Source organism: Rattus norvegicus, chromosome 3 (genome assembly GCF_036323735.1).
Source record: "Rattus norvegicus strain BN/NHsdMcwi chromosome 3, GRCr8, whole genome shotgun sequence".
In the NCBI taxonomy this organism is placed as follows: domain Eukaryota; kingdom Metazoa; phylum Chordata; class Mammalia; order Rodentia; family Muridae; genus Rattus; species Rattus norvegicus.
Window position 1 is genome coordinate 39,925,500 of NC_086021.1, and position 26,243 is coordinate 39,951,742.

A 26,243-nucleotide genomic window follows, 5' to 3' on the forward strand; every position below is an offset into this window, starting at 1 on the left:
TCTGCCCTGAGCAAGAGACAGAGCAGTGGTGAGTGGACCTAGTGACCTACCACGTTTAGACCTCATTCTGTCGAGCAGAGCTGCGGCTCTGAGGCTCCTTCTCTTTCCCCACATTGGTCACCACAACACTTCTTACATTCTGGTAAATAACTTTTTGACTCTTTTTTTAGCTGATTTCCTTATGGGCAGGATGAAGTTCTGCTGTCCTCATCCTAATCCATTACCTCAGCTCCTAGCCCTTGGTATTGACAAGATGGAGAAAGGAAGACAGGACATTTATGCTGGGCTGTGTTATAGGTTGTCATGGTGATTCAATGGGAATAGGAACTGCGGTGTGTGGTCACATGCCTTTCTTTGTGGTTTACACTTGTATTTATGATGAGGATGCTGATAATATGAACCAACACTCATCTGGGTGTGGCTTTCAATCCAGCACTAGGGAGGCAGAGACAACCAGATCACAGTTTGAGGCTAGCCTGATCTACAGAGTGAAGTTTAGGATGGCGAGGGATACACAGAGAAACCCTATCTGGAAAAAAACAAAATAATTACATTAAATTAAATCAAATGTGTCAGGGTCCATGCTAAATGCTCATCTCACTACAGACTCATCTTACTCAGCTTCTTCCTACCCGACAGACATTAGACAGCTGTCCCACGGACAGCAGGGATTTTGAGGAGAAGGCATGTCTGTATCTTTTAAGTAGCTTGGTTGAGTTTTGACTCTGGGTCTGCCTATTCTCTCTAGTTCCCTAGTGTCTCTTACGTGCTTTTACCTGATAACTCACAGGACTGAGCATGTCCATTGACATCTGTTGGCAGTGTGAAGGTCACGAGCTGAGGGGTCAGAGCAGTAGACTGCTGGGCTAGTGAACAGAAGAGTATGACATTCTTGGCTGGAGGTCAGGGTCTTACTAGAAAGAATAGTTTTGTTGAACTGTGTGTGTGTCTTTTTCAGAGTAACCAGGGAACACAGAGAAATGCTGGTGAAACTGGCCAAACAGAACACCAACAAAGCCAAAGAAAATTTACGGAAGGTTCGCACTAATGCAATGAATAAACTGAAGAAGTCAAAGGACAAAACCTCAGAGGACACCATTAGGCTCATCGAGAAGCAGGTACTGTGGCCAACAGATGGAGCATCTGTGTATCTCACCCAAGGAATCTGTGTGCTCGTGCCTGAAGCAAGGCCAGCAAACCAGAAGCTCTGGTCACTTAATTCACAGGGTCAACACCGTGTCTCTATTCTAAGACTAGCCCAGTGTTAGACCCTGGAAGGATCCATAGGAACAGATACAATGCTGTTGATCCTTGAGTGGTGCTAGGCTCTGTGCTGGACACTATTTCTCACTACAAAACCCAGTTAGAGGCTGCAGGCGTACCTAAGGGCCTTCGTTCACCAGGCCCTCGGTCCAGTCCCCATTGCTGAAACAGCAGCACCCCAGAGCTGTAAGGGACAGAGAGGAGGCCAGCTCCAGGGAAGTCAGAGGACCTCTGCAAGCCCTCTTGCTCACAGTAGTAGAAATGGAATCCAAACCTAGGCAAACTGACCCTAGAGCTACTTGCTTTGCTTTCTAACTGCCAAGGAGTGAACAGCCATGTTCTCGGTGTGCTGAGTGCTGGTATGGGAAGGGGTGAGACAGGGGCCAGGGAGCTCAGGGTGGGCAGAGGTGTGGTGTTTATCCTGGCTGTTTTAAGAACCCCCTCTGTATACCAGACTGGCATCAAACTCACAGAGATTTGCCTGCCTCTGCCTCCCAAGAGCTTGGATTAAAGGTGTGCACTACCTTTGGTCCTGCAGGTCTTAATCCTAGGATGAGTCTAGGCGATGGGTAAGAAAACAGAGTGACCATGTCATAAAAGGTTTTATGTAGCAGAGTGAGGAGTTTGAGTGTGAACATGCCCAGAATGTCCTCACACCAGGCTATACATCTGTATCCGTTACCAGTAGCCACAATAATAGTGCATAACTAGCTACCCAAAATGGGGTGATTTAGAAAATCCACATCATTTCTTATTCTTCTCTCTGTGGGGCAGATGGGTGTATCTGTTCTAGGTTGGGCTTGTGAGCTCAGCTTCACATCACTGGTTGGGCTCATGTGTGTTTTGTGTATCTCAGTCTTCCAGAGTCAGCAAGTGTATAAATCCAAGCACCTAAGCTTGTTTTAAGGACCTGCTCTTGGCCTTTCCCATTGGCTAACTTGTTGTTATTCAGCCCAAGCCAGATAGCATTGCTGCCAAGAAGTATACGCTGACTTCAGAGAGGTCTAAAGGGCGTGTGTGAATATTTGATGAATAATACTTTACCCTTAGGGAAAGGAAGGTGTATGGACTTAGGGAGGTGATTCAGTCAGAAACATGTTTGCTGCACAAGAATAAAGACTTGAGTTAGATCCCTCAGAACCCACATGAAAAGCGGAGTGTAGAGGGCTTGCCTGTAATCCCAGCAGAGGGTTTGGAGGTGTGTGGAGATAGGAACCCTGGGCCTCACTGGCCAGACATTCCAGCTGAAGGTGAGCTCCGGGTTTAGTGAGAGACCCTGATCCAAAACTCAAGGTGGAAAGTGATTGATAAAAAAGGCATGGTCTTCACATGTGTGCGCACACGTGTGCACTTGTACCCACCCCCCTGTCTCGAGGCCTGTTCCAGGTTCTAAGTCAGTGAACCTGGAATGGTACCTGGGAATTTTTAATTGCTTCCCAAGCAGTTCTCACACACTGACTATTTTGAAAGATCTTGTATTTCAGACAGAGAGATCACATGTGTGCTTATGAAAAGTAGCAGTGACCAGGTAGACAACATTGTAGGAGCAAGATCGGAGACAGAAAGGGGATTTATCAGGATTTAGAAGATGGACTGAGTAATGTTCAGAATCAAACTAAGTGTTTCATAGGCCCCAAAGCTGCCGTGTGCACAATGAAAGTATCATGTTAGGGAAGCTGAAAATAAGACGGGGCAGGATGGAGCATGAAAGAAGCAGCAGCAGACAGAGAAGGAGAGGGGATGGAATGAGTCACTACTCTCATTTGGATCAGTAGTTAGTATTCTCGTTATAGATCAGCCAGCAGTCCTCTGGGGAGTTTTGACTCCTGGGTATTGCTCCTACATTTTCTCATTCAGTATATTGCCTAGATCTGGTGGGTTTGTTGTTGTTTTTTGTTTTCTGTCTTTTAAGATTTTTAACATTATGTATACATGTGTGTTTAGGTGAGGGTTATACAGGTGAGTGAAGTTCCTGCAAAGGTCCAGAAGAGGATCTCAGATCCCCTGGGGCAAGGGTTGGAGTTGCTAAAGCACCTGATGTAAGTGTTGGGAATGAACTTGGATCCTCTGCAAGAGCAGTAAGTGCTCTGAACTGCTGAGCCACCTCTAGCTTTGAGGCATGTGGTTTAAATGTTTCCCTGATAATTCTGTAAACACATACTGTAAAGGAGAACCAGAAGCATGTGTGCAAAAGGAAAAACCATTCTGCAGCTGCTGTCCTGTGACCTTGGAAAGATTGCTTGACCCCTGGATCTGTTTTTCCTGTAATAGGGTTTGGTAATTCCTACTCTGAAAGGGCTCCTGGGATGTTAGAAGGTGCTGTTAGGATGCCTAGCATTTAAATCCTCTCCTGTTTTTTAACCTCCTGTGTTTGCTCAAAGGGACATTCATAGGTTAAGCTATCTCCCCAAGGAGAGCCTGCTCTGTCTTGATATCCTAGGGGATCCATCTCTGCAGTGGACACAGGGCCTTTGTGTGCTTCCTGGTAGTAGTCTGCACGGATCACCCAAGCTGCCAGGCTCCTCTCCTCATTCAGCAAGTTGGAGTCTGCCTTAGAGTGCAGAGTCCATGTTCCTTGAAGAAAGAATGATCAGATAGGTGATCAGGGTTCTTGTTAAAACACACTTGACAGAGACCTTGCTAGAAGCCGCCTTTCTGCCACTGGCTGCCCATCCTTTTCAGATTGTCCTTTCTTTTCAGTGTTTCCTATTGTTTGTTACTCTTTCAAAGTGAAAATACTCTGTTCTTCTGAGACTGAACTGGTGCCTGGTTATTGTGAGGCAGCATGAAGACAGTCACCGCTGTCTCAGTTGACCGTCATCAGCATCTGAGGGGGCGCCTGCAGGCTGTGAAATATCACCTCGCACACTGTGTCGTGGTCTCTTGGTGTAAAGGTTTGCAGTGGACACATGTCATTTCCATGTTAATTCCTAGCCTTGCTAGCAACTGCTAATAGCCCAGTGTTTGGAGTTTGGGTCGGAAAACAGCTGGAGGCAGCCCTGTGCCCTCTTCAACATGCTCCTTTCTCCTTTCAGACAGCACCAAAGGGGGTTTGCCATTGCTTTGGGTTTTGTTTTGCTTTATATAATCAAAGCTGCTAGCTGATTATTCCCTCATCAACAGTTTAAGTTCTTTATTACTTTTGTTCTTAACTATCAAAGTAATATCTGCTCATTATAAAAATATGAAGACTGTCTAACAGTTTGAGGAGAATCACCCCCGTAAGTGCAGTGCGGAGGCATCTCTCAGCATTTGAAATAGTCCTTTCCTTTCCTTCAGTGCATAGCTTTGAGTCCATGTTTAATTTCTCATTTGTTATTAAAGGCACTGGCTGTTTATGTGTTTGTAAAATCTTTGCAAATGGCCACTTCTCATGGCTTGTCATATGCAAAATTGTCTCTTAGAAGCTCTGCTTTTAGATATTTTTTTCTCCATCTTTATTAACTTGGGTATTTCTTATTTACATTTCGATTGTTATTCCCTTTCACAATATCCGGGCCAACATCCCCCTAACCCTTCCGCCTCCCCTTCTGTATGAGTGTTCCCCTCCCCATCCTCCCCCCATTACTGCCCTCCCCCAACAGTCACATTCACTGGGGGTTCAGTCTTGGCAGGACCAAGGACTTCCCCTTCCACTGGTGCTCTTACTAGGCTATTCATTGCTACCTATGAGGTCAGAGTCCAGGGTCAGTCCATGTATAGTCTTTGGGTAGTGGCTTAGTCCCTGGAAGCTCTGGTTGCTTGGCATTGTTGTTCATATGGGGTCTCAAGCCCCTTCAAGCTCTTCCAGTCCTTTCTCTGATTCCTTCAACGGGGATCCCGTTCTCAGTTCAGTGGTTTGCTGCTGGCTTTCGCCTATGTATTTGCTGTATTCTGGCTGTGTCTCTCGGGAGAGATCTACATCCAGTTCCTGTCGGCCTGCACTTCTTTGCTTCATCCATGGCTATATATGTATGGGCCACATGTGGGGCAGGCTCTGAATGGGTGTTCCTTCTGCCTCTGTTCTAAACTTTGCCTCCCTATTCCCTCCCAAGGGTATTCTTGTTCCCCTTTTAAAGAAGGAGTGAAACATTTGCATTTTGGTCATCCTTCTTGAGTTTCATGTGCTTAGATATTTTTATTTTAAAATTTTTGTTTGATTTTTTAAAAAAAATTATATTAACAAAGTTACAAAGAATATCTTCTTTACAAATCTTTGTTTTCTTAGGGTGGAACATACCAAGTGTAGATTAGTGAATAGAAAAATGCAGTGGTTTCTTAGGTCTTGTCTCCCCAGTGCTGGTGATTGAACTGAGAACCTTGTATACACTTTGTAAGTGCTCTACCACTAACCTCTCCCCCAGTCTAGAAATGCATTATTTTTAAGGCTCTTAATATATCTTTCCCAAGTCACTTCAAGCTTTTAGAATATAAGTGTCTCTAGCACACATGCGTGGTTTCCTTTATGTACCTGAGTTGGGGCTCATGATCTTCTTGCCCAGGTCTTCTTAGTGCTGGGTCACAGATGTGCACCACTGTACCCAGATTCTTTTACCTCTTACTGGGTCCTAACATTAAACTCAAGTTCCCTTTTTATGAGACATTACCCTGCTGTGTAATCCTAGCTGTCCAGGTATTTGTTATGTAGATTCATCATAGTTCTTAGTCTCCTGAGTACAAAGATTGCAGGCATGTGCCACCATAGCTGGCTGAATTAAAACAATTTAACATGAGCTTACAATTTGTCCTAAAATCATCATCTTTATTTTTGCACTCTTGAGAAATGGGTTATTTTTAAAATATATTTATTTTTTAAATAACCTTGATTATAAAAACCATTGCACACTAAAATTAAGTTAAAGTCTATATTTCACCGAACTTCCGTATAGTCAGAATAACCATTCTTGGGGCTTAGAGAAGCTCAGCAGTAAAGAGCTCTAGCTGCTTTTCCAGAGGTCCTGTTCCCAGCAGCCACAAGGTGACTCACAACCACCTGTAACTCCAGCCCCAAGGCCAGCAAGCACGACAGACACACAGACACACAGACAAACACCTGTATGATTTTGTTCATTGAGGCCACCCTATCTGTCGTACTTCGCTTGGACTTACGTTTTTTTTTGTTGAATTTATTTGTATCCACCTATCTATCACGTGACAGAATGAGAACTGACAAACCATTAGCATTATATCCCCTTTCAAAGTTTGTCTGTATGTTCTTGTTATTATAAATCTGTGTAGTTTTCATAGAGGATAGTGTGACAGATACCTAAAACTCTTTGTTTTTGAAATATGGCTTAGGGATATATCTAAAAGAAATTGTCAGCCTTAATCAGTGGGACTGTGTATGCCATTAGTGTGCTATGTATAATAGCAGAAAAACTAGAAACCAAGCTTCTGGAAAATTTTATGTCCATTGGAATTATCTTAATCGAAATCTATATAGAAGTTAAAAAACATATTTCACTTCATTGATATGGGCATTTTTAGAATTATCTATTAACTTACCCTTTTTTTGGAGGTAGGGTTTCTCTGTTTAATTCTTTTTTCTTTTTTAACTTTTTTCTTTTTCTGTTTTGAAAGATTTATTTATTTATTTATTTATTTATTTATTTATTTATTTAAATACACTGTAGCTATCTTCAGACACCAGAAGAGGGCATCAGATCCCATTACAGATGGTTGTGAGCCACCATGTGGTTGCTGGGAATTGAACTCAGGACCTGTGGAAGAGCAACCACTCTTAACCACTGAGCCATCTCTCCAGCCCTCCTCTGATTAATTCTTGGCTGTTCTAGAACTCATTTTGTTGACCAAGCTAGTCTAGAACTCAGCCTCCACTTCCCAAATGCTGGCATTAAAGATATGCACCACCACTGCCCAGATGACTTTAGTGTTATTTTTAAACAGCGGACTATATAGTAACATTACGATTATATTTTTATAAAGAAAATTGTGACCGGAGAGATGGCTTAGTCGTTAAGAGCACCCAGGTTCAGATACCACCTATAACTCCAGTTCCAGGGGATCTGACCTCTGTGGGCACCAAGCATGTGTGTGGTGTGCATGCATATATATGTGCACACAAAATACTCACACATAAAATGAAACTAATAAATCTAATAAAAAAGTTTTAAAGATACATAGACATACAAAGATTGGTAACTTGTAATTATCAAAATGTTCACTGATGGGATTCTGAACAGCCTTTTATTTTGTGAAATTGACCTCTTTTTAAATAGTTTTCAAAATTCTTCTGAGGCCAGATTCTCTTGAAATATTTTGTAACAGTATTTCTTTCATCTTTGGTGCATACAGTTGAAACGACTGAGCTGTAGGTCTGTCTCAGTCACTGTGTCTGCCCCCGAGTCTCTCAGCCCTCAGCCCAGGCACCTCTGCTACAGGACCAAGATGTTCCTACTCAGGACCTGACATCTGCCAGCCTGCTGTGGTACCTTCACTTCAGTTCGCCATAAATGGGCTGCTGAACATTAAAGCATTTGGCAGGAACCACCAGTGGCTCTGGCCAAGATCCTTTCACTGCTGTCTTTCTCTGTGAAACAGCACTCTCTGAAATGAAGGAAGCCGGGTGCTGGTGGGGCTAAAGGAAGGGAGGGCCCCTGCAGGCAGGAGGCAGACAGGGCTAGACCTGGTAAGGCGAGCCGCAGGAAGAATGGCTTGTGCAGGCCTGCCTGGAGCTGTTCTCTGTGCTCCTATGCTCCTTTCTCTGTCCTTGGCTTCCTTCCATTTCCTGGACTTGTAACCAGCAGACACACAGTGCTGGTGCCGCTGGTGCCGCTGGTGCTGCTGGTGGTGATAATGTTGTTTACTCTCATAAAGCAAGGCCTGAGAAAATGGTTCCTGCTTTGGAGTCAGGCATTCAGACCCTAGCTCTTTACCTTCCCAGCTGTGAAAGGGAGCAAATGGCTTCACTCATCTGGGAGCCCCTATGCCCACCTGTCAGGTGGGACGGTCTGTGTCCATCTCACAGGAGTGACAGGAGGAGCAGCAGGCAGGCACACATGCTTAATGTGACTACTGTGTGATGCTCCTTGATAATGGTCACTGTTTGTTCTCCCCCTCTGGTTCTCAACCTTGTGATTTTAAAGAAAATGGAACTGACCCTTTCAGTGACTCTAGCAAGATGTGGCTGAATAAGGAAGGGTAGGCTGGGCGTTGTGGAGTGCAGTTGTTACACTGTCCATCAGGAGCCATGACATGTCACATAAAAAGTTAGCGGGCAGAGCAGGCTTGCCCAAATGACCTTGGCTTACTTCTCTGTAGAATGGGCACAGTAGCTGTTGTGTCTGCGTTATAGGGGTAATGTGGAATGGTCAGATGTCAACAAATGAGTTAACAGAAACATTTCATACAGGAGAACTTTTATGCAACTGCTAGGTGAAAGCATACTAAAGAAGACAGTGTGGAGTGCTAACCAGGCCTGTCATGCAGTAAGCACTGGGCAATAGGAGCTGGTGGGTGACACTAATCATCAGTCTGACAAAGTCTGAGGTAAAAATGGTAAACCTGCAGGTAGACGCTTGCCAAGGGCTTGGTAAAAGGTGAATAGATACTCTTGTTGATGGCTTAGCTTGAAGTCAGAAAGTGGTGGTAAAAGTCGCAGGAACACAGCCAGCATAGGATAACCAGATTATTGCATGCTGGTATAGCCTTGTTTTTTACTAAACTGCTAGCTGAAGAGAAGGGACTTGCACCCTCAGTTTGATGGGTGAGGACACGGACTCAAGAGTGGAAATGTCACTTGTTTGTCTTCTCCTGTGTTCTCAGACTGTTAGCCTGGGCCTTCCCCTCAATTTCTCAGTCCTCCTGCTCAGATAACCTTACTACAGCCTTCACCCTTGGCTGGCCCAGGCTGGCAGCCTGTAGTGCTGGTGTTGCTAGGCACAGCTCCTGGCCTACCTGAGGCAGCTCCAGGGAGAATGGCATCTCAGACAGTTGTGACTTGACTCCTGAGGAGGGAACAAGCTGCCATTCTGAGTCTAGCCACTCTTCCAGAGGATCTGGCAGCCCCAGGAGCTGTGCTTTCCCAGCTGAAAGCTGTGTAGCTTTTAGCATGGCGAGACGAGAGCTTGGCTATGTTCCTGCCTGGGACCGAGTGCTGCAACTCCTTTTCAGTTTCTGCTCTTTCTAACTATGTATTTAGTTTCTAATTCCTGGCTGAGGCCTGTGGTCGGCGAATAAAGATGTCAAGCAGCTGCCGTGCTGCCGAGCACAAGATCTGCACACTGGGCCAGCCCTCGGAGCTTCCTGCCAAAGCTGCCTGCCTTCATTTCAGCTCCACTTAGACTTAGAAGGGAGCCTGCAGCACCCACCTACTAAATCATGTTTTCATTTTTAGAAAGGCACGCATACTTACTGCAGAAAAACACAGAGAACTTTAACAATTTTTCTCTTAATAAGTACTTCCTGAGAACTTGCTATGTGCTCTGTCTTAGGTATATGACCAATACAGACCTGAATAACACATCGTTTATCTTCCCATCACTAAAAGATAGAATGTTAAGATTTTAGTGTGTTGTATACATATATAAAAGGAATTTAAATGAAGTCACCATATATTGGGTAGACAATACCCCAACTATATGTCTTATGCCACCAAATAAAACTTCCACTGCCAAGAATGGGTTACATCTTGTTGAGTTGCTGGCCATAAAGTTCCCATAGACCACTTCCTTTTAAAGAAAAACTCAAGGAGTCACTAAGACTATTGATTACTCTCTATAAGCTGATGATAAGCCCTATTACTGAAGACAATTTACTTCTGTTGTCAAATTTGTAAATGGAGCTGGTTTCAAACTGGAAGTTCACTCCTACCAACTAGCTTTCATGGTGCTAGGAAGTCCTTTGCATGGTCCTGGCAGAGAAGAGTAATCACTTTCACCTAGCTATAAATCAGTCCTGTGACCTACAACAGATGCTTGCCCGCCAGATATGGTGATGTAATAATGACGCACATGTTATAGGAGTAACCAAACCACTCCCTTTATTTTTGCTTTTGTTTGCCCATTCCATGCAATGTAACCCATCCATGACACTGATAAAGTTGCCAAGAAACTGAGACTAGGCAGGTCATGTGGCTAGGGAAAACCTACCGTTATTATTCTGCTGAAGGAACAGAGTATCGATTAGCCCTCATCAGAAAAGCTTGCTGCAGTGGATAGTAATTAGCACAGAAACACAACTGGTCAAAGGCTGAGACTTCGGAGCGCTCAGCTCTTAAAGGGTTTCTTTAACAAATCCCTCCTTCCAAGACTCAAGCATTCATGTGCAAGAGGAAAGCAGAAAGATTGTTAAGAGCCAGAGGTGGAGAATGGCTCCAAGGAAACAGTGCCTTCTGACGCAACAGGCCTAATATACATGAACTCACAGGGACAGGGACAGCAAACACAAGACCTACACAGGTGTGAACTAGACAACATCCCAGCATGGAGAAGGGAAGTGCACACAGGGTCCCAACCCTAACCAAGAAGCTGTTTGTGGATGAACCTTCTGGAAGAGGGAAGATGAGCTTTCTCAAACGGAGTGTCACTGGACATGCCCTATGTCCAGGAGTAACTGACCAGCAAGCAGTAAACACACTACACAGACTTCATCCCTTCCTTCCCTTCGTTTTTCTTTCTTTCTTTATAGAGAGAGAGAGAGAAGAAAGGGGGGAGAAAGAAATGAAGTTGGGTGAGTAGGGAGGTGGGGAAGGTCTGGGAGGAGTTGAAGAAGGAAAAGGAATGTGTTACGAAAGAATGTTTAAAGAAAATTGAAAGATTTGGGGACGTGTCTTTGTTTTTTAAAGTGTATAACTTTTGTTTAGATATTTTATAGATTAGTTCTTCTATAGATATTCAAACAGAAGTTTCAATCTTGAATTATTTTCTTCTTTAATTGAAAGAAAGCATGAACATGTCTCCAAGATATTATGAGTATCTTGGAGCATATTTCAAATGCATTTTTTATTATTACAAATGTAACCCAAACTTGAATTGTACTTTTTCTCCTTGAGAATTTGACATGACCATTGCAATACCTGTCTGTATTCATCTGCTTCCTATCCTGCAACTGTAGATTTTCTGAGTTTTTTTACTATTCAAAATTAAGCCAGGGGCTGGGGAAGTAGAGAGTTGGTTCCACAGTTAGGAGTACTTCTGCTCTTACAGAGGACCCAAGTTCAGTTCCCATCACCCACATCCATTCCAAGTGATATGACAAGCCCTTTAAGCCTCCTCAGCACCAACACTTAATGCAGTGCACATAAACTTATGCAGACGTAAAAACGTCAAGGATTTTAAAAAGACAGCATCAACATCTTTACACGCTGAGCCTCAGCGTTTGTGGAGGCCAGGGGCAGGGGAGTGGGCTCATTGGTGAGCAACACCCCTCATTCTCAGACTCAGCTCCCAGGACCCACATGGGAGTTCATGGCATCCATAACTCTGGTTTCAGGGAGTTCACAAGGCATCAGGCACACACATGGTACCCATACTCATATAAATAAAAACAATAAAAAAAAAAAAAACCCAACAACAGCAACTTGGGATTAGAGAGCTGGCAGAGTGGTTTAAAGTACTGGCTATTCTAGAGAACCCAGGTCTGATTCCCAGCATCTATGTGGTGGCTCATTATAACTCCAGTTTCAGGGACTCTCTGGCCTTCTCAGGCACTAGTCACATACATGATACACAGACACACACATGGCCAAAACACATACATAAAATATTAGAATAGAAGAATCTTATGTTCAGATCATGTTGGCTTGATAATATTGCAGTTGAAACATTTGTGCCTGTTTGAATTTCTACCTGTGATAAGGAATCGTATCCATTCACTGTAGCTTGCTGGGTTTGAATATTGCAATTAGAAACCACAACATCAAGTTTTGTTAGCAATGACAGCTGAAGGTGTATCTTGTTTTAATTTGCATTTTTGTGTCTATTGAATTGGCTGTGTTTGTTGATCGGATGTGCATTTCTCTTTCTGTTTACCTCTAAGGTCTTACTGTCTTTAACATCCGTTCATCTAAAGGCCTTCTGAAATAGAGTAGCTGAGGTGTAGATGTTCTAGAACAGTTGTTCTCAAACTGTGGGTTGCAACGACCCCTTTGTGGAGTCAAACGGCCCTTTCACAGGGGTCACATATCCTGCATATCAGACATTTACATCATGATTCACAGCAGTAGTAAAATCACAGTTAAAAAGTAGCAACGGGGGGTTGGGGATTTAGCTCAGTGGTAGAGCGCTTGCCTAGGAAGCGCAAGGCCCTGGGTTCGGTCCCCAGCTCCGAAAAAAAGAACAAAAAAAAAAAAAAAAAGTAGCAACGGAAATAATCTTATGGTTGGGGTCAGCACAGCTGAGGAACTGTATTAAAGTGTGACGGTACTGGGAAGGTTGAACCACTGCTGTGGGGCTTACTAAGAGGCAGCAAGGCTGACTTTTCTGCACCGTGTTACAGTTTTAAACGTTGGCTGTACAGTCAGACTCCTGTGTGTTAAAGTTCAGTATTCTGACTTCTGACTGTCGCCCGGAATAAATGATCTGTCTTGGGTTTCTTGTTGTAAAAGAGGAATAATCATACCTACCCTGCAGGATCGTCGTTAATAATCAATAACAGTATCAGCATACATTTCTTAGTGCAGAGCCTGGCTGGCCTCAGTAATGTGAGCTTTGTCACTCTCAGTATTTCCCAGTAACCTTTGCACGTTTCAGAAACACTTGCCCCCTGCCCCAGTCATCAAACTTAAATTGTCCTTGCAGATCAGCCAAATGGCAGACGACACGGTGGCGGAGCTGGACCGGCATCTGGCAGCAAAGACCAAAGAACTTCTTGGATGAAAGTCAGCAGTCACAGCCGAGCACCAGTGTCTGCTCATGCAGTGGGTGGCAAGCGTGTGCGCCCACTGCCCTGACCATCCATCATGCAGTGGGTGGCAAGCGTGTGCGCCCACTGCCCTGACCATCCATGGGAGGCTGACACTGCTGCTCCTCCGTCAGCCACTCAGCTTCCTGTTGGGATGCTCAGACGTATGGAATCTCTTCCTCGTTTCCTTGCTCTGCTCAGAATCTCCTGGTGTGAAGGCCCTCAGAGAATGTCTCCTGGTGTGAAGGCCCTCAGAGAATGTCTCCTGGTGTGAAGGCAGAGGACCTTTACTCTGGCAGTGACCATGACTGTGGTGTCATGGCAAGACTAGGGCCACCGTCAGGCTTAGCAGCTCCTCTCTTCAACATAGGAGCCTCCTTTCAAACTGTGAATCATCCCCTGCCCTTGTGTTAAACTCATTTGGATTAACGTGGACCTTCAGTCCAACTGCTAATGATCAAGCCTAAATAAATTGGAAAATAACAACCACAGAGGAAAGAGAGAGAGGTTTGGATGGAAAGCCCCAGTGCTTGTTTATAAAGCAACCAAGAGCAATGCTTTTGCCTCTAGGTTGTCGTCCCACATGCTGTTCTATGTGGACCGAGCTTCCGCTCCTAACAACCAGCCCTGTTTACTGTGGTCAGTTGCTCCCTCTGGGCAGTCTCTCTGCCTCCAGATTAGGCCCCAGTTTTGGCTGGGCTACTCTTATTTAAACCTCTGTTTTTCTTTTCTGTTAGTCTATATCTGGAGAAAAATTACCAGAGAGAATGACACAGTAACACTTGAAGTTGTCCATGTATTTATGCTGTGAGATTGTTAGCTGCTCTCCAAATGTTTTTCTTCTCTCCGTCACTCCACTCTTGTCTCTGTCAACATTTATTTGGTAATGAGCTACTATTTCTCCTGATAGACAGGTCCTTTGTTGTGACTGTCTTTTTCTTCTTCTTTTCATTGCTGTTTGCCGTGCCATCGCTTTCGTGTAGAGGTCAGGTCAGACAGCTCCCAGGAGTCAGCTCTCACCTTGTGGGATGGACCCAGATCCTCCCTACCAAGCACCTTTGTCTGCTGAGTCATCTCACTTGCTGCGCTGTGGCTTTCAGTGCCAAGTTAAGTCAGTCATTTTTCCCTTCCCCTGCAGACATTCCTTCATTCATTTAATTATAATAAAGCTATATTTAGGCATTATTTGTAATCACAAAACGAGACAGATACCTGCACTTACAAATATGGAAACTGGCACGGCAGTGTTAGGTACTGAGTCCTCCAGACAGTGGAGTGGGAAAGTGGTGGGACATTTTATTTTCCTTTCTTTTTCTGATAACAAGGTCACTCTACATAGCCCTAACTGTCCTGGAGCTCACTCTGTATACCAACTGTGCTGGCCTTGAACTCGGTACTCCTGCCTCAGCTTCTCGAGTGCTTAGTTTAAAGGTGTGGGCCACTGCCCAGCTAGGGGCATTTCCATTGTACAAGATGCAGTTTCTCAAGCCCTGTCATACAGCCAGCAAGCGGCTAGGCAGAGAGAAAAGTTGTAGGCTTGATTCCAGAGTCTGTTCTTTCCACCGAACAGAGTGAGAGGCGAATGACCATTTCCACCACATACCGAGCGGTTCTCCAGTGCAGACCAACCAGGTATCCGGTATGGAGTCAATTCTGAGACATAACTACCTGTGGAGTCTGGGGTTCTGCACTCCGCCCTGAAAAATGCCCTATTTTTCTGACAACAATCGCAAGTCTGGACCACACAAACCTAGTTCCCGGCCCCCCCCTTTGATCTGGTTAATCAGCGGATGATGCTCAGGGCTTGGGAGGTAGGTTTTCTGGCTTTTTATAAAGCATGCTCTGAGGCGTACAGATGAACACGATTCAGGGGATTAGGGGAGGTGGGATACTGGGAAGCAGGAATATGCTCCGAGGCACCCTGGGTGGCCACATTCCCAGCACTGCCAGATTGTCCAACCTGAAGAAGCCACTGCCACCTGCTGTCCTGTCAGGACGCAGTGGGCACCAGCTGTTTCTCCCGTGCCCTATTATGTGCTAGAACACAGAGGCTGCTGGGCTGTGACTGCTGGCTTTGAGCAGTGCCACTACACTGAACTGAGTGGCCCTCACAGTGCCCCAAGCAGGAAGGTCTGTTCGAGGTCTAGGTGGTGAGATGTGGCTCAAGGAACCTGCGCTAGCTACTAAAGCTGCTGCTGCTGCTGCCTCTGCCCACACTAGTGGGACCTGCTGGGAAATAGCCAGTGCGAATTAGGACTAGGCCAGGGATGAAAGGAACTAACATGCCCTCCCACCCCATTTACTTACCCTCAAAGCCAGAGACAAATGGGAAGTTAGGCTGCCAGGGGAGAGCTTCTGGAGCCACAAGGTGGAGGCTTTGCCAGGGTTCAGTTCTGCGAGTGACCAGAATTCTCGCTGCAAATGTGCTGCTCAAAGATGCAGGATTTTTTTTTAATAAACAGAGGAAATGATAAATTATGTTGTAACTCCACTCCAAAGGCATTTGGTTCTTAACAGCCAAATCCTCTGTAGTCTTTAAATAAACAAAACTTATTTGGTGAACAGACGGGGGTGGGGAGGGATGAAAGATTTTCAGTACTTGGGTTCCACATGTCAACAATTTCTCTCCTGTGTGTATGTTGGCCAAAGCCATATATCATGATAAATGAATAAAGGAAAGCCCTGAGCCCAGGGCGGTGAGACAGCTCAGCAAATGGTTTTCAGCTGATTGCTCTATTTCGGTCGATATTTATCAAAGAGGCTCTGCTGGCCTGTGTGTTAGGGTGTGCTGGTGGCGGGGACCAGAAGGCGACTGCCTGGTTGGGTGTGCTGAGGTAGCAGCATGCAGGAACTGCTAACTCCATCCCCTCCTCCCCTGACAGTCTCTGTCTTAAGAAGAGCTAGCCGGGTATCAAAGTTCTCACACTAGCCTAGCATTAACTACCTCCTCTACTCAGTTTAGTAGCTCTCAAAAATAAAAAAAAAAAAATTCAGTTTTAGCCTGTTTAGAAAAACTTTACTTTTGGTCTATATGTATGCACAAAAACACAAAAAGAAATTTAAAAATGTTTAAATGACCTTTCACAGGACTGGGGAGATGGTTTGGCTGCTAAGGGTGCTGACTGCACGTACTTTGACCTACGATTTACTCAACACCCACATAAAAAGCCAGACATATAACTCCAACACTAGGTAGGCTGAGAGAGACAGATCCCAGGAGCTATGTGTTCCCCCACCCCACTGGAGCCCAAAGAATGGGTGTCCAATTCAGTGAGAAAGCCCGTCTCAAGAGAATAAGGTAAGAAGTAACAAGATGGTACCTGCCATCCTCTTCTGACTCCTGCACTCATTTGGCTGCATGCACCTGCACACTCACATGTGCCGCTCTCCTACACAGATGCACCTGCACACTCACATGTGCCCCCATACACAAATGCACCTGAACACTCGTGTGCCCCCACACACAAATGCACCTGTACATTCACATGTTCCCCCTACACACAAATGTACCTGCACACTCACATGTGCCCCCATACACAAATGCACCTGCACACTCACATGTGCCCCCACACACAAATGCACCTGTACACTCACATGTTCATACAAATTTTTAAAATAATTTCTCACAACTCCAGCCTTAGCTTCATTTAAAATAAAGTATGAATAGAGGAGGGCTACTTGCTCATATTCTGGTTTATTTTTCTTAACCTAAAGCTGTTGTGGCCATCTGTCCATGTGTATATATAGACAGCCCCTTCCCCTGCACTACGGTCTGTTTTTGTAATCCAGTGCACCGAAGGATGTTTTTACTTATAATTTTTTCTCTTTTTGATGATTAAAGGATCACTGTTCACCAGATTTATGACTTACGGGTATAACCTCACACTTGGGAGGCAGAGGCAAGAGGCTAAGGCCAGCCTGGGCTAATCCCATCTTTTAAAAAAAAGTGGGTGCAGCAGCTCAGCAAGTAAAACCTCTTACTGCCAAGCCTGACCGAGTTCAATCCTAGGGACCTACATGGTGGAAGGAGAGAGGACTGACTCCCTCAGGTTGTCCTCTGATCTCCATATGCGTGCTGTGATACACACGTACTCACACAGAAAATAATTGTTAACTTTTTATTAAAAAAACAAAACAAAACCAAAGATCCCTATTCTCAGATGATCTGGTAAATTCCACTCTTTGTCCTGTAGCTGCAGACGTGTATGCTGAATGTCCACTGTGAACTAGGCACCATGCCAGACCTTAACATGCGTCACTCCACTGAATTTTAGTTGACATAGGTACTACTGTTACCTGTGTTTATGTAACCGCAGTCATGCAGCCTAGCAAGCACTAGAGCAAACCTAGATCTAACTTTGAAGCAGAATCATAAACTACGTGCTTCACTGGTAGTTATTCCAAATGCATGGGGTGCTCTCACGGGAAGGGACAATAATGGAAGAGAAGCCCCTTGCTGAATAAAGCAGCAAGCCATTTCAGACGGAAGACCACCTAAGATAGTATCCGTAGGCCCTGGCCCCTTAAACACCCAGTGAGATGGTAGGATAGCAAATTCTCACCTCACCTGGCAGCCCCTTCTCTAGAGCCTGTCAGAGAACATGGGGTGAGCAAAATGACAAGCATGTAGTCAATAGCGGTACAATAGCAGCAGCAGCAGCCAGTGCCTGGTTTGCTAGGTGCCATTTGGTTTGCAGAGTGTGCCTTCCTCTTTCCCCTTGGGAGCCAGTAAGCCCAACTCTGCTGTTAGGAAAGAGACTTGCCATAAAGGCCCATGCTCCTGAAGCTGCTGCTGACGCCTTCTCTGTGAGCTCAGATTCCATGATATACAGCTAAGGAGCAATCTCCATGCTGAGGACAACATTTATATGCACCCAAGAAATAAAGTTTAGAAATGGTGTTCTTAAACTGGGTGGTGGTGGCATGTGCCTTCAGAGTTCAAGGCCAGCCTGGTCTACAAAGCAAGTTCTAGGACTGCCAGGGCTGCAAAGAAAAACACTGGCTCAGAGGGAAAAAAGGAAAGAAAGAAAAGAGAGGGAGGGAGGAACGAAGGGGGGGTGGAGAGATGGCTCAGTGGTTAAAAACAGTGGCTGTTCTTCTAGAGGACCCAAGTTCAATTTCCCAGCAACCACATGGCAGCTCACAACTGTCCGTAATCCAGCTCCAGGTGATATGACACCCTCATATAGGCAAAACACCAATGTACATCAAACAAAAATGGAGGATGAAGGGGAGGAAGAAGTGGAGGGCTGGAGTGGTTAAGTGTATTTTGTCATCGAACACTGTCCAGAAGATCTCCAGAACTCTTCATCTCAAAAAACTGAAACCTATACCCATCTAACAAGTACTACTTCTGTCTCACTTTCCGGACCCTGGGCCAGCACTGTCTTTTCTCTTTCAGGATCCTCCTGTGAAGACTTACGCAAAACCTGCTTATGACTGGTTTATTTTACTTGGGTTAGGTCCTTAATATTCATGTTACAGAATTTTTCTTTTCCAATAATAAAGAGCATTCATCCATGCATGAGTTATATCTGGGTGTTCACAAAGCTCCCTGCCATCGTTTTACACTGACAATGCTGACGTGTTTAGAGACCTCACTTGCTCTGCAATACTGACACTAAGACTGAGAACAGTTGCTTCTGCTCAGAGGGAGGAGGGGGTTGACTGGATGAGCAAATAAATAGTGATGACCTTGGTCTCTTGTTCCATTCCAGTCCTCTTCTATCCTTCCTCCTGTGCTGTGAGTAAAGTAAACCTGAAAAGAAGGTCCAAAACTTTCTGGAACTACCCCCTTCTGTCTCTGTGTCTCTGTGTCTCTCTTTCTGTCTCTGTCTCTCTCTTTTGAGAAAGGGGTTTTCTGTGTAGCCCTGGCTGTTCTGCAACTCGCTCTGCAGACCAGACTGGCCATGAACTCAGAGATCCATCTGCCTCTGCCTCCTGAGTGCTGGGATTAAAGGTGCGAGCTACCACTGCCCAGCTCCCCAGAACCCTTTTATTGCCCCATCCCACACTGCCAGTGAATTAGACAGACTCTTTAGCCTCCTCCTATTGACTTCCGGCTTCGGTATCTCCTTAGGAAGTAGCTCTCAAACCACCTAGGTACAACCACCACTTGGATCCTTGTTACCCTTCCTCAGATGGCAGGCAGCTTTCTCACACTTTCCATCTTTCCTTCCACCATGTTCTTTGGGTAGTGTGTCCTGCCCTAAACCTGCCCCAATGGGCAAAAGTCGCCAAGACTTGGAGGCTCTTTGTTCCCCATTCCTCTCAGCAAGTGCACCTTCCTACTCACTTGTTCCTTCTGCTTTAACAACCTCACACCTTCAGACTCAGCAGACCCCGCCTTCTCTATGTCCTTACTTAAATGGCAGGTTTACCCGCCCAGGGCCAAACCATATGTTTTGAGACATTTTAACCATCTGCCGTTCTCTGTCCAATAAGTCATCTCCTCTCTTCAAAGTGACTCTCTGTTCAAGACAAATCCTTGGGAGGTTCTTACTGGGACAGGGTTGGCAGAGGTCCCAGGAAACCTCCACAGGGGCTCTGCACTCTTTGCTCCACCCGTGAGGCAATTGTACCTAACTCTAGAGGAGCCCCTTGCAAGTGTCTTGCAAGGATCTCTGTGTTCCTTGCAGGGTTTACATCTCTGCCCAGCACTGTATTTGGTGCAGACTAGGGCTGGAAGAAACATTTTGCCCACTTCCAAGGGTCTGCTTAGTCTTGAAGACAAATGACGTCCCATTTTCTCCAGTCACTCAAAGTCTCTGTAGTCTTTGGAACATGTTCACCCTGGACCTTCAGTCTTCACTGGCTAAGCCTGCACGAGGGGTTCTGGGCTACTCTGGAAGGCACTGTGTACTGTCCCTAGGACTGGCATTACCATTCTTCCCTCCACGCAGGCACCTTGTGGCTGGCCTCTGTAGCCAGCAATGTCCATTAATAAGCAGGCTTCCCATTGCTCCTAATAAGAGTGCCCTCTTTCCTGACAAGGGCTAGCTCCTGGGTTTGGTACACAGCCTGCTACAGTTGTCTTCAACCTAATCCTGTGCCTACCTTTTGACCCCTGCATTCCAAGGCATCCTGGGTGAGATTCCAAGCCCCTGTCTAAAGTTTTTCTAAGGCACTTCTCCAAACTGACTCATTCTCTGTGGTGGGGCTCCCTGATGGCCCACGGACAGTGCTGGTCACATGTCTTTTTTCCTCTCCAGGCTTTGGTCTCAATGAAAATAGCTCCCCACCCCTTCCTTCCAGATAATACGAGTGGCTAACAAGTGCTGGGCCCTACTATTCTGGCAACCTAGGGGCCACTTGGTATTTTATGGATGAGGATAGACACACAGAGATCAATTTACTTAGCCAAAGATACAAAGGATGCTGGGAATCCAGACAGTCTGATGCCTGACTCCAAGCCAGGCACCCCCAGAAGTTAACTGAGAGACTGAGAGTAGGGGGGCTGGAAAGGACTCTATGGGGTGCTGAGTGGCCTTGGAGGGGTTCTAGATCCTGCTCCAGTTTGTGCTTTTTATTAATAAAAGTCACTGTGCTTTTCTACAGGTACCAGGAAGAGGGGCCCTGTTGGGGAGCCCTATCAGCTTCACCTAAGGCAAAATAAGTAGAATACAGTCAATACAGCAAACGATCTCTTAAACCATCTCTCACATTCATAGACTTTGTCTAAATTTAACCTAGAAATGTCAGTTAAGATGGTGGCATATCCCTGGTTCTTGCTCTTCCTCCTGTCTTCGGTGTTAAACATTCTATTGTGTAATGAGAAGCCAATGCTGCTGCTGCCTTTTTTTTTTTTAAGCCCGTTTAAAAAAATGAGGTCTTGCACACTTACTGGTTCTCACCTACCATTTATTTCAAATCACATTATTTTGTGCGTACGTGCATGGGCCCATGTGTGGAGGTCAGAGGCCAACTTTCAGGAGTTGGCTCTCCCCTACCACGTGGGTTCTGGGGACAGAACTCAGGTCACACGGCTTGGCTGCGGGTGCCTTTGCCCGCAGAGCCATCTCTCTGGTCTTTATTTATTTATTTTTTTAACTTCTGCCGGTTCCTATTTGTTTGTCTATTTTTAACTCAGCAGATGCCCGAATCTCAGAGTCTGGGAGCTATCGGACCTCACGCCCACTCCTGGTGCTGACATCTGAGAGAAGCTGGAGCTAGAACTAGGGAGAAAAGGAGCTAATGGAGGCGGTTTGACCCCTGTTTTGTGTCAGAGACCCCTGGGTGAACATGCAGTGGTGGTGAGGCCAGGGTTGAAAACAGGAGAATAGTCAATCAGGAGGGTTTAGAGTGGAGCAAGTGGGGAAAGGGAGGAGGGGGCATAGGGGAGGCACGTCCTCAGAGAGAAGAGGGAGATAGAGAAGACAGTGCTGCACAGAAAGGGGACAGAGACAAACATGGAGATCTGAAGCACTGCCACACACTTGCAAGCACAGATATTCCCAGGTAGAGACTGACAGCGAGAGGGGAGATGGTGAGGAGTGTGACAGTGACAGAGACGTTTCATGTTGCCATGGGAGACGCTTACCCATACAGGGGCTGAGATACATGGGGGTGATAGAAACTGAAGACAGAGAGGAGTCAGCTTTTTAAAAAGAAAAGTGGGAGAGAGGTGGGTGGAAGCTGATCCCCGCCACCAGCAGCAGCCTGGAGGTGGGTGGAAGCTGATGCCCCCCCCCCACTCTGCGCAGCAGCCCGGGCCCTGGAGGGGTGTGGGTGGAGGAAGCTGCATCAGCTGGGGCTGGCAGGCTGCAGGACTAGATAAGGGCTCTTGCCAGAGGAAGGCAGGGAAGGAAAGCCTGGGAGGCTGCCCCAGCCTAGAGAACAATGGGTACTTGACTCCAGCAGGTCATTAAAGAGACAATGAATACAAAGAACAGCAGAAGCTTCCCCAGGGAGAGCAAAGAAGTGGGATAATTGAGGGCCTGTCCCCACACCCTCTCTGTGTCCAGAGTACACCTGAACTCCTCTGGGGCTTCTGCTCAAGCCCCTCCCTCTACCTGGAAGGTCAGTAGTGGACCTTTAAGGGACAGGTCTTGAGAAGCCAGGGTGGTAGAATGGAGCTTCTAAGCACAAAGGCCGTAGAAGAAGGAAGCACGACCACATACACAACATTGCTTTCATAATCCAGACGGTCACACATAGCAACTGTTCCTAAAATGACTGCCGACTTTTTTTTTCTCTCTTTCCTTTATTTCTTTTTGCATTAGAAAGTGAAAAGGAGAGCGGGTTGTGAGAGAAAGCTATTACATTATAAACCACTGGGGAGTGGTACCCTGACAATCACATAGAATGTATAGATATTTATGTGTACGCGTATGTTTTCACAGGGATGGTTGTTACTGTGTATTCTGGGCGTTGTTTTAGTTGATTTTATTTTTAAATGGGTATTTGGGCTGCATGTATATTCACGTATGTGAGCAGTGCCCATGGAAGCCAGAAGAGGGTATACAATCCCCTAGGACTGAATTTATAGACAGCCGAAAGTCACCATGTGGGTGCTGGGATTTGAACCCAAGTCCCCTGGAAGATTAGCCAGTGCTCTTAATGGCTGAGCCATCTCTCCAGCCCCAGTTTTGGTTTTGGTTCTCTTGAGTCAGGGTTTCACTGTGTAGCTCTGGTTGCCCTGGGACTTGCTCTGTAGACCAGGCTGGCATTGAACTCATAGAGATCTGCCTACCTTTGGCTTCTGAGCATGTGTGCGATCATGCCTGGCCCTGAGTATTTCTATTTTTAATTTTGAGATAGGGGCCCCCTCTGTAGTCCAGGCTGGCCTCAAATTCTAACTCCATCTGTCTCAGCCTCCTACATACTGAGACTGTACGTAGGCGTGACCTGCATACACAGCACTCTCCAGTTCTATTTTTCCCACCCATCGCTTTTATGTCTGTGTGTTTATTCACATATCTGGTGTATGAGTGTGTGCACATGTCGTGTGCATGCGTGTGTGTGTGTAAATTAAAGGACAACTTCCGGAGGATGGAGTTCAGGCTGTCAGGTTCAGCGGCGACCGCGCACTGAGCCATCTCACCTTTCCCATCAGGCTTGCCTTTTAAGTAGTTTTCAAAAAAGGAAAGGGAGTGAGAAAGGGAAGAGAAGGACTGGAAGAGGGAGAAGGGGAGGGAGGGAGAGAGCTTGAGACCTCCTACCCTAAATGACTCCACATGAGGGGATCTCCCTTCCCAGGATTCCTCTCTGGTCTCCTCTTGCTAAGAGTTTTAAGAACGTTCCTCCCATGTCCCCTATAATGATGTTCCTATATCCCCGCAAAGCAGCCTCTTAGGAGCAGGGGCCTCATGCACAGGGCCAACTCCGGGGGTTGTTCAGGTGTCTGAGACTAGATCTAGTCCTCCTGTGAAGTTAAGTCAGGGTGCTCTGATCACATCTCACAACACACAGTCAGACAAGGGGCTGGGGGAGTGTAGACTCTTGAAATCCCACACATGGCTTCTAGAATGGGAATGAGTCAGGGGCAGCTGCTGTAATGATGTTGGGAGGAAAGAGAAGACCACATTGGGCACTGTATCTGGGGAACTGTTGTAACAACATTGTTAACAAGACCCACTGCTTTGGGGCCCAGTGAAATGGCCCAGAGTAAGTAAAAGTATCTACCATCAAGCCTGGAGACAGAGTTTCATCCCCAGGACCTACTTGGTAGAAGGAAAGAACTGATTCTTGAAAGTTCTCCCCTGACCTCTACACATGTGCTATGACAACATGCGTGCACTCACATGTGTACACACATACACTTAAAATGCTTAAACCCTACAGTCTTGTACCCCAAATTCTACCAGCCCCAGAGAAACCAAAATGCAATAAGATGAGGCAACTGTGGAGGATGACAAAGAAGATATCAGCCCTACCCCTCCCCAATTCCTGGGCATCCACTATTTGCAGAGAGGGTGAGACAGAAAGGCGGGCTGCCTCATACGAAGCAGTAACTCCTGGGATCTGGGACTCAAGAACGTTGTGTGAGGGTGGATCTGGGAACTGGCAAGTTGAGAGCCTTCACCACTTCAGGACACTCCACCTGGTGTAGAGAAGGTGCTAGTGAGGTGAAGGTGTGTGCGATATGGTGTGTGTGTGATATTGTGTGTGTGTGTGTGTGTGTGTGTGCGCGCGCGTGTGTGCCAGTGCTCACACATGTGTATGCACATGTGGGTGAACTGCCCATCAAAAGCAAAAGTGAGTGTCCAAGTTGGGTCTTGAGCCCACATTTCCTGACTGTCTCCTGTCTCCACTCTCTGTAGGAGTCTCATCTATAGCTTGTCAGATACCACACTGGGATTTTTTTTTAAGACAACGGATCCAGAGGTGTCTTTAGCTCTTCATAGGGATCAAAAGCACAGATGTTGGGAAACAGGGAAAGAATCCAGAGCTCATCCACTTGGACTCCTCGGTTTTGGTGAATTTAAGACTGAAAGTCTGCAAATGACTCACAAAGGTCCTTTGGCGTCACCAGTTCCCTGCTTGGGCTTGTTTGTTTGTTTGTTTGTTTGTTTGTTTTTAAAACAAGGAGTTTCATCATAGCGTGTCCTGGATTCTCAGAACCGATTGATTCCCACTTAGAACCGTCTTAATAATACGCAACTTGTCTTGGCCATAAATTCGAACGAGGAGAAAGACCGCTTTCCCACAGAGATGCAATGCTGACCTGTGGGCCGCTGCAGCTGGCTCCTGCTTCTGACTCCCCCCTTCCTCTGCTCCATCCCTTACCATCAGTTCAAACCTCTCGGGACAGCCTTTCCAGTGGGGTGGCCCTCCTCACAGCCTCCAGTGACTCCCCATGGCTGGAGGATGGCCAACCTGGGGCCATCTCTGTTCCACCAGAGACTAGGAGCCCCCTAACTGGTCTTTCTCTATTTGACTAACTCTTCAAAATGCAAACCATGACCCTCCCTGGCAGAGGCTCTCTACTGCTCCCAGAAATTAGCATTCCTGCCCTAAGGTCTTAAGAGGAAGTTGACCAGGACAGGTGCTCACCAGGATCCTCGCTCCAGCTGGGTCCCCTTGCTCAGTCCAGTTCCCCATCCCCTCCGAGACTTTGCATAGTCTTCCCTCTGCCCAGAATGCTCCCGACTGAAGTGACCACGGCTGCATGGAGTAAGTAGCCTTTGGTAGCCTTCCCTAGATGAGTTAGTGAGACAAAAAGAATAAAACATCCCAGAGATTCGCACACAAAAGGGGATGCGGAGAGGCTGGGAGCCCTTAAACTACAGTTTAAGAGAGCATTAGCCAGGGGAGCAGCTCTAGAAAGCCCAAGTCACCTGAACTTGGGAGGGGTGGGTCCTTCATAAATGACTCACAACTGAGGACCTGCCTCACTTCTCTCCTTCCTTGCCTTCTTGGAACCAGACCACAGTGGAGGACATGTCCCAGCAGCCCCTCTGTGTCTCCTTTCCTGAAACCATCCATGTGTCTCCGTACAGTTCACTGTGAAGGGGCACTGGAACCTGGGAAACCCAGCACCTCATCTCCAGACTCAGATCCCAGGCTGTTTTATCAGTGTCCACTGAAAGCTATCCCATGCCCCTGGACCTTCCGCCTCACCACAACAACGGATCTGATTGTGTGTAGTCTTGTATCTTTCTTCTGCCCAGGCTGTGAGTACTGAGAGAGCAAGAACCTTCTTAATCCCCACAGCCTGCTCAGTGCCACCAAGGAAGCCTCACACACTGTCCATTTGGCAAGGACCGGCTGAATGAACAAATGGATTTAACGCATTTGTCTGCTGGATGGGGTGGGTTTATCAGTCCTCAAACGCGTCTGCGTCTTAGTCCATGCTTGTTGAATATCCTCTGAGGCTGCCTCCACAGGTCCCAGAGGTGAACCAGTGACCACACGGTTGCTGATCTCTCAGCCTGAAGGAGGAGACTGACACCCTCCCCTCCCCCCGCCCCAGGTAAAGTCATAAGATAATGCCAAGTATAGGAAGACCAAGCCCGTCGCCAGAGTAGAGAGGGATTTTGTCAGAGAACACCTCTCTCAGTGGGATCAGTCCAGGCTTCCAAGAGACACGACTCTCCCCTGCTTGTGGTTGGTTGGACCCAAGGAGCATCCAGGTGTGGCAGACCCGGATTCTCAAACCCTTCCGGTTGGAGCAAAGACTCAGGAGGGGGTCTTCTGTG

The 26,243-nt window shown here is 46.4% G+C and overlaps 1 protein-coding gene across 7 annotated transcripts in view; it reads left to right on the plus strand.

Annotated features, from left to right (window-relative positions):
• Mrrf (mitochondrial ribosome recycling factor) overlaps nucleotides 1–15,818 on the plus strand; it is a 56,788-nt gene extending 40,970 nt beyond the window's left edge. For 5 of the 7 annotated variants that reach the window (XM_006234069.3, NM_001008354.1, XM_039105266.2 and 2 more), the window contains 2 exons: nucleotides 959–1,118; nucleotides 13,002–15,818. In XM_006234069.3, the coding sequence (XP_006234131.1) occupies nucleotides 959–1,118; nucleotides 13,002–13,079 (238 nt within the window). In that variant the 3' untranslated portion in view covers nucleotides 13,080–15,818. The remainder of the gene's footprint in view (nucleotides 1–958; nucleotides 1,119–13,001) is intronic. The other 2 variants (XM_039105267.1, XM_063283974.1) reach the window with 1 other exon arrangement.
• The last annotated feature ends 10,425 nt before the right edge of the window (nucleotides 15,819–26,243 follow it).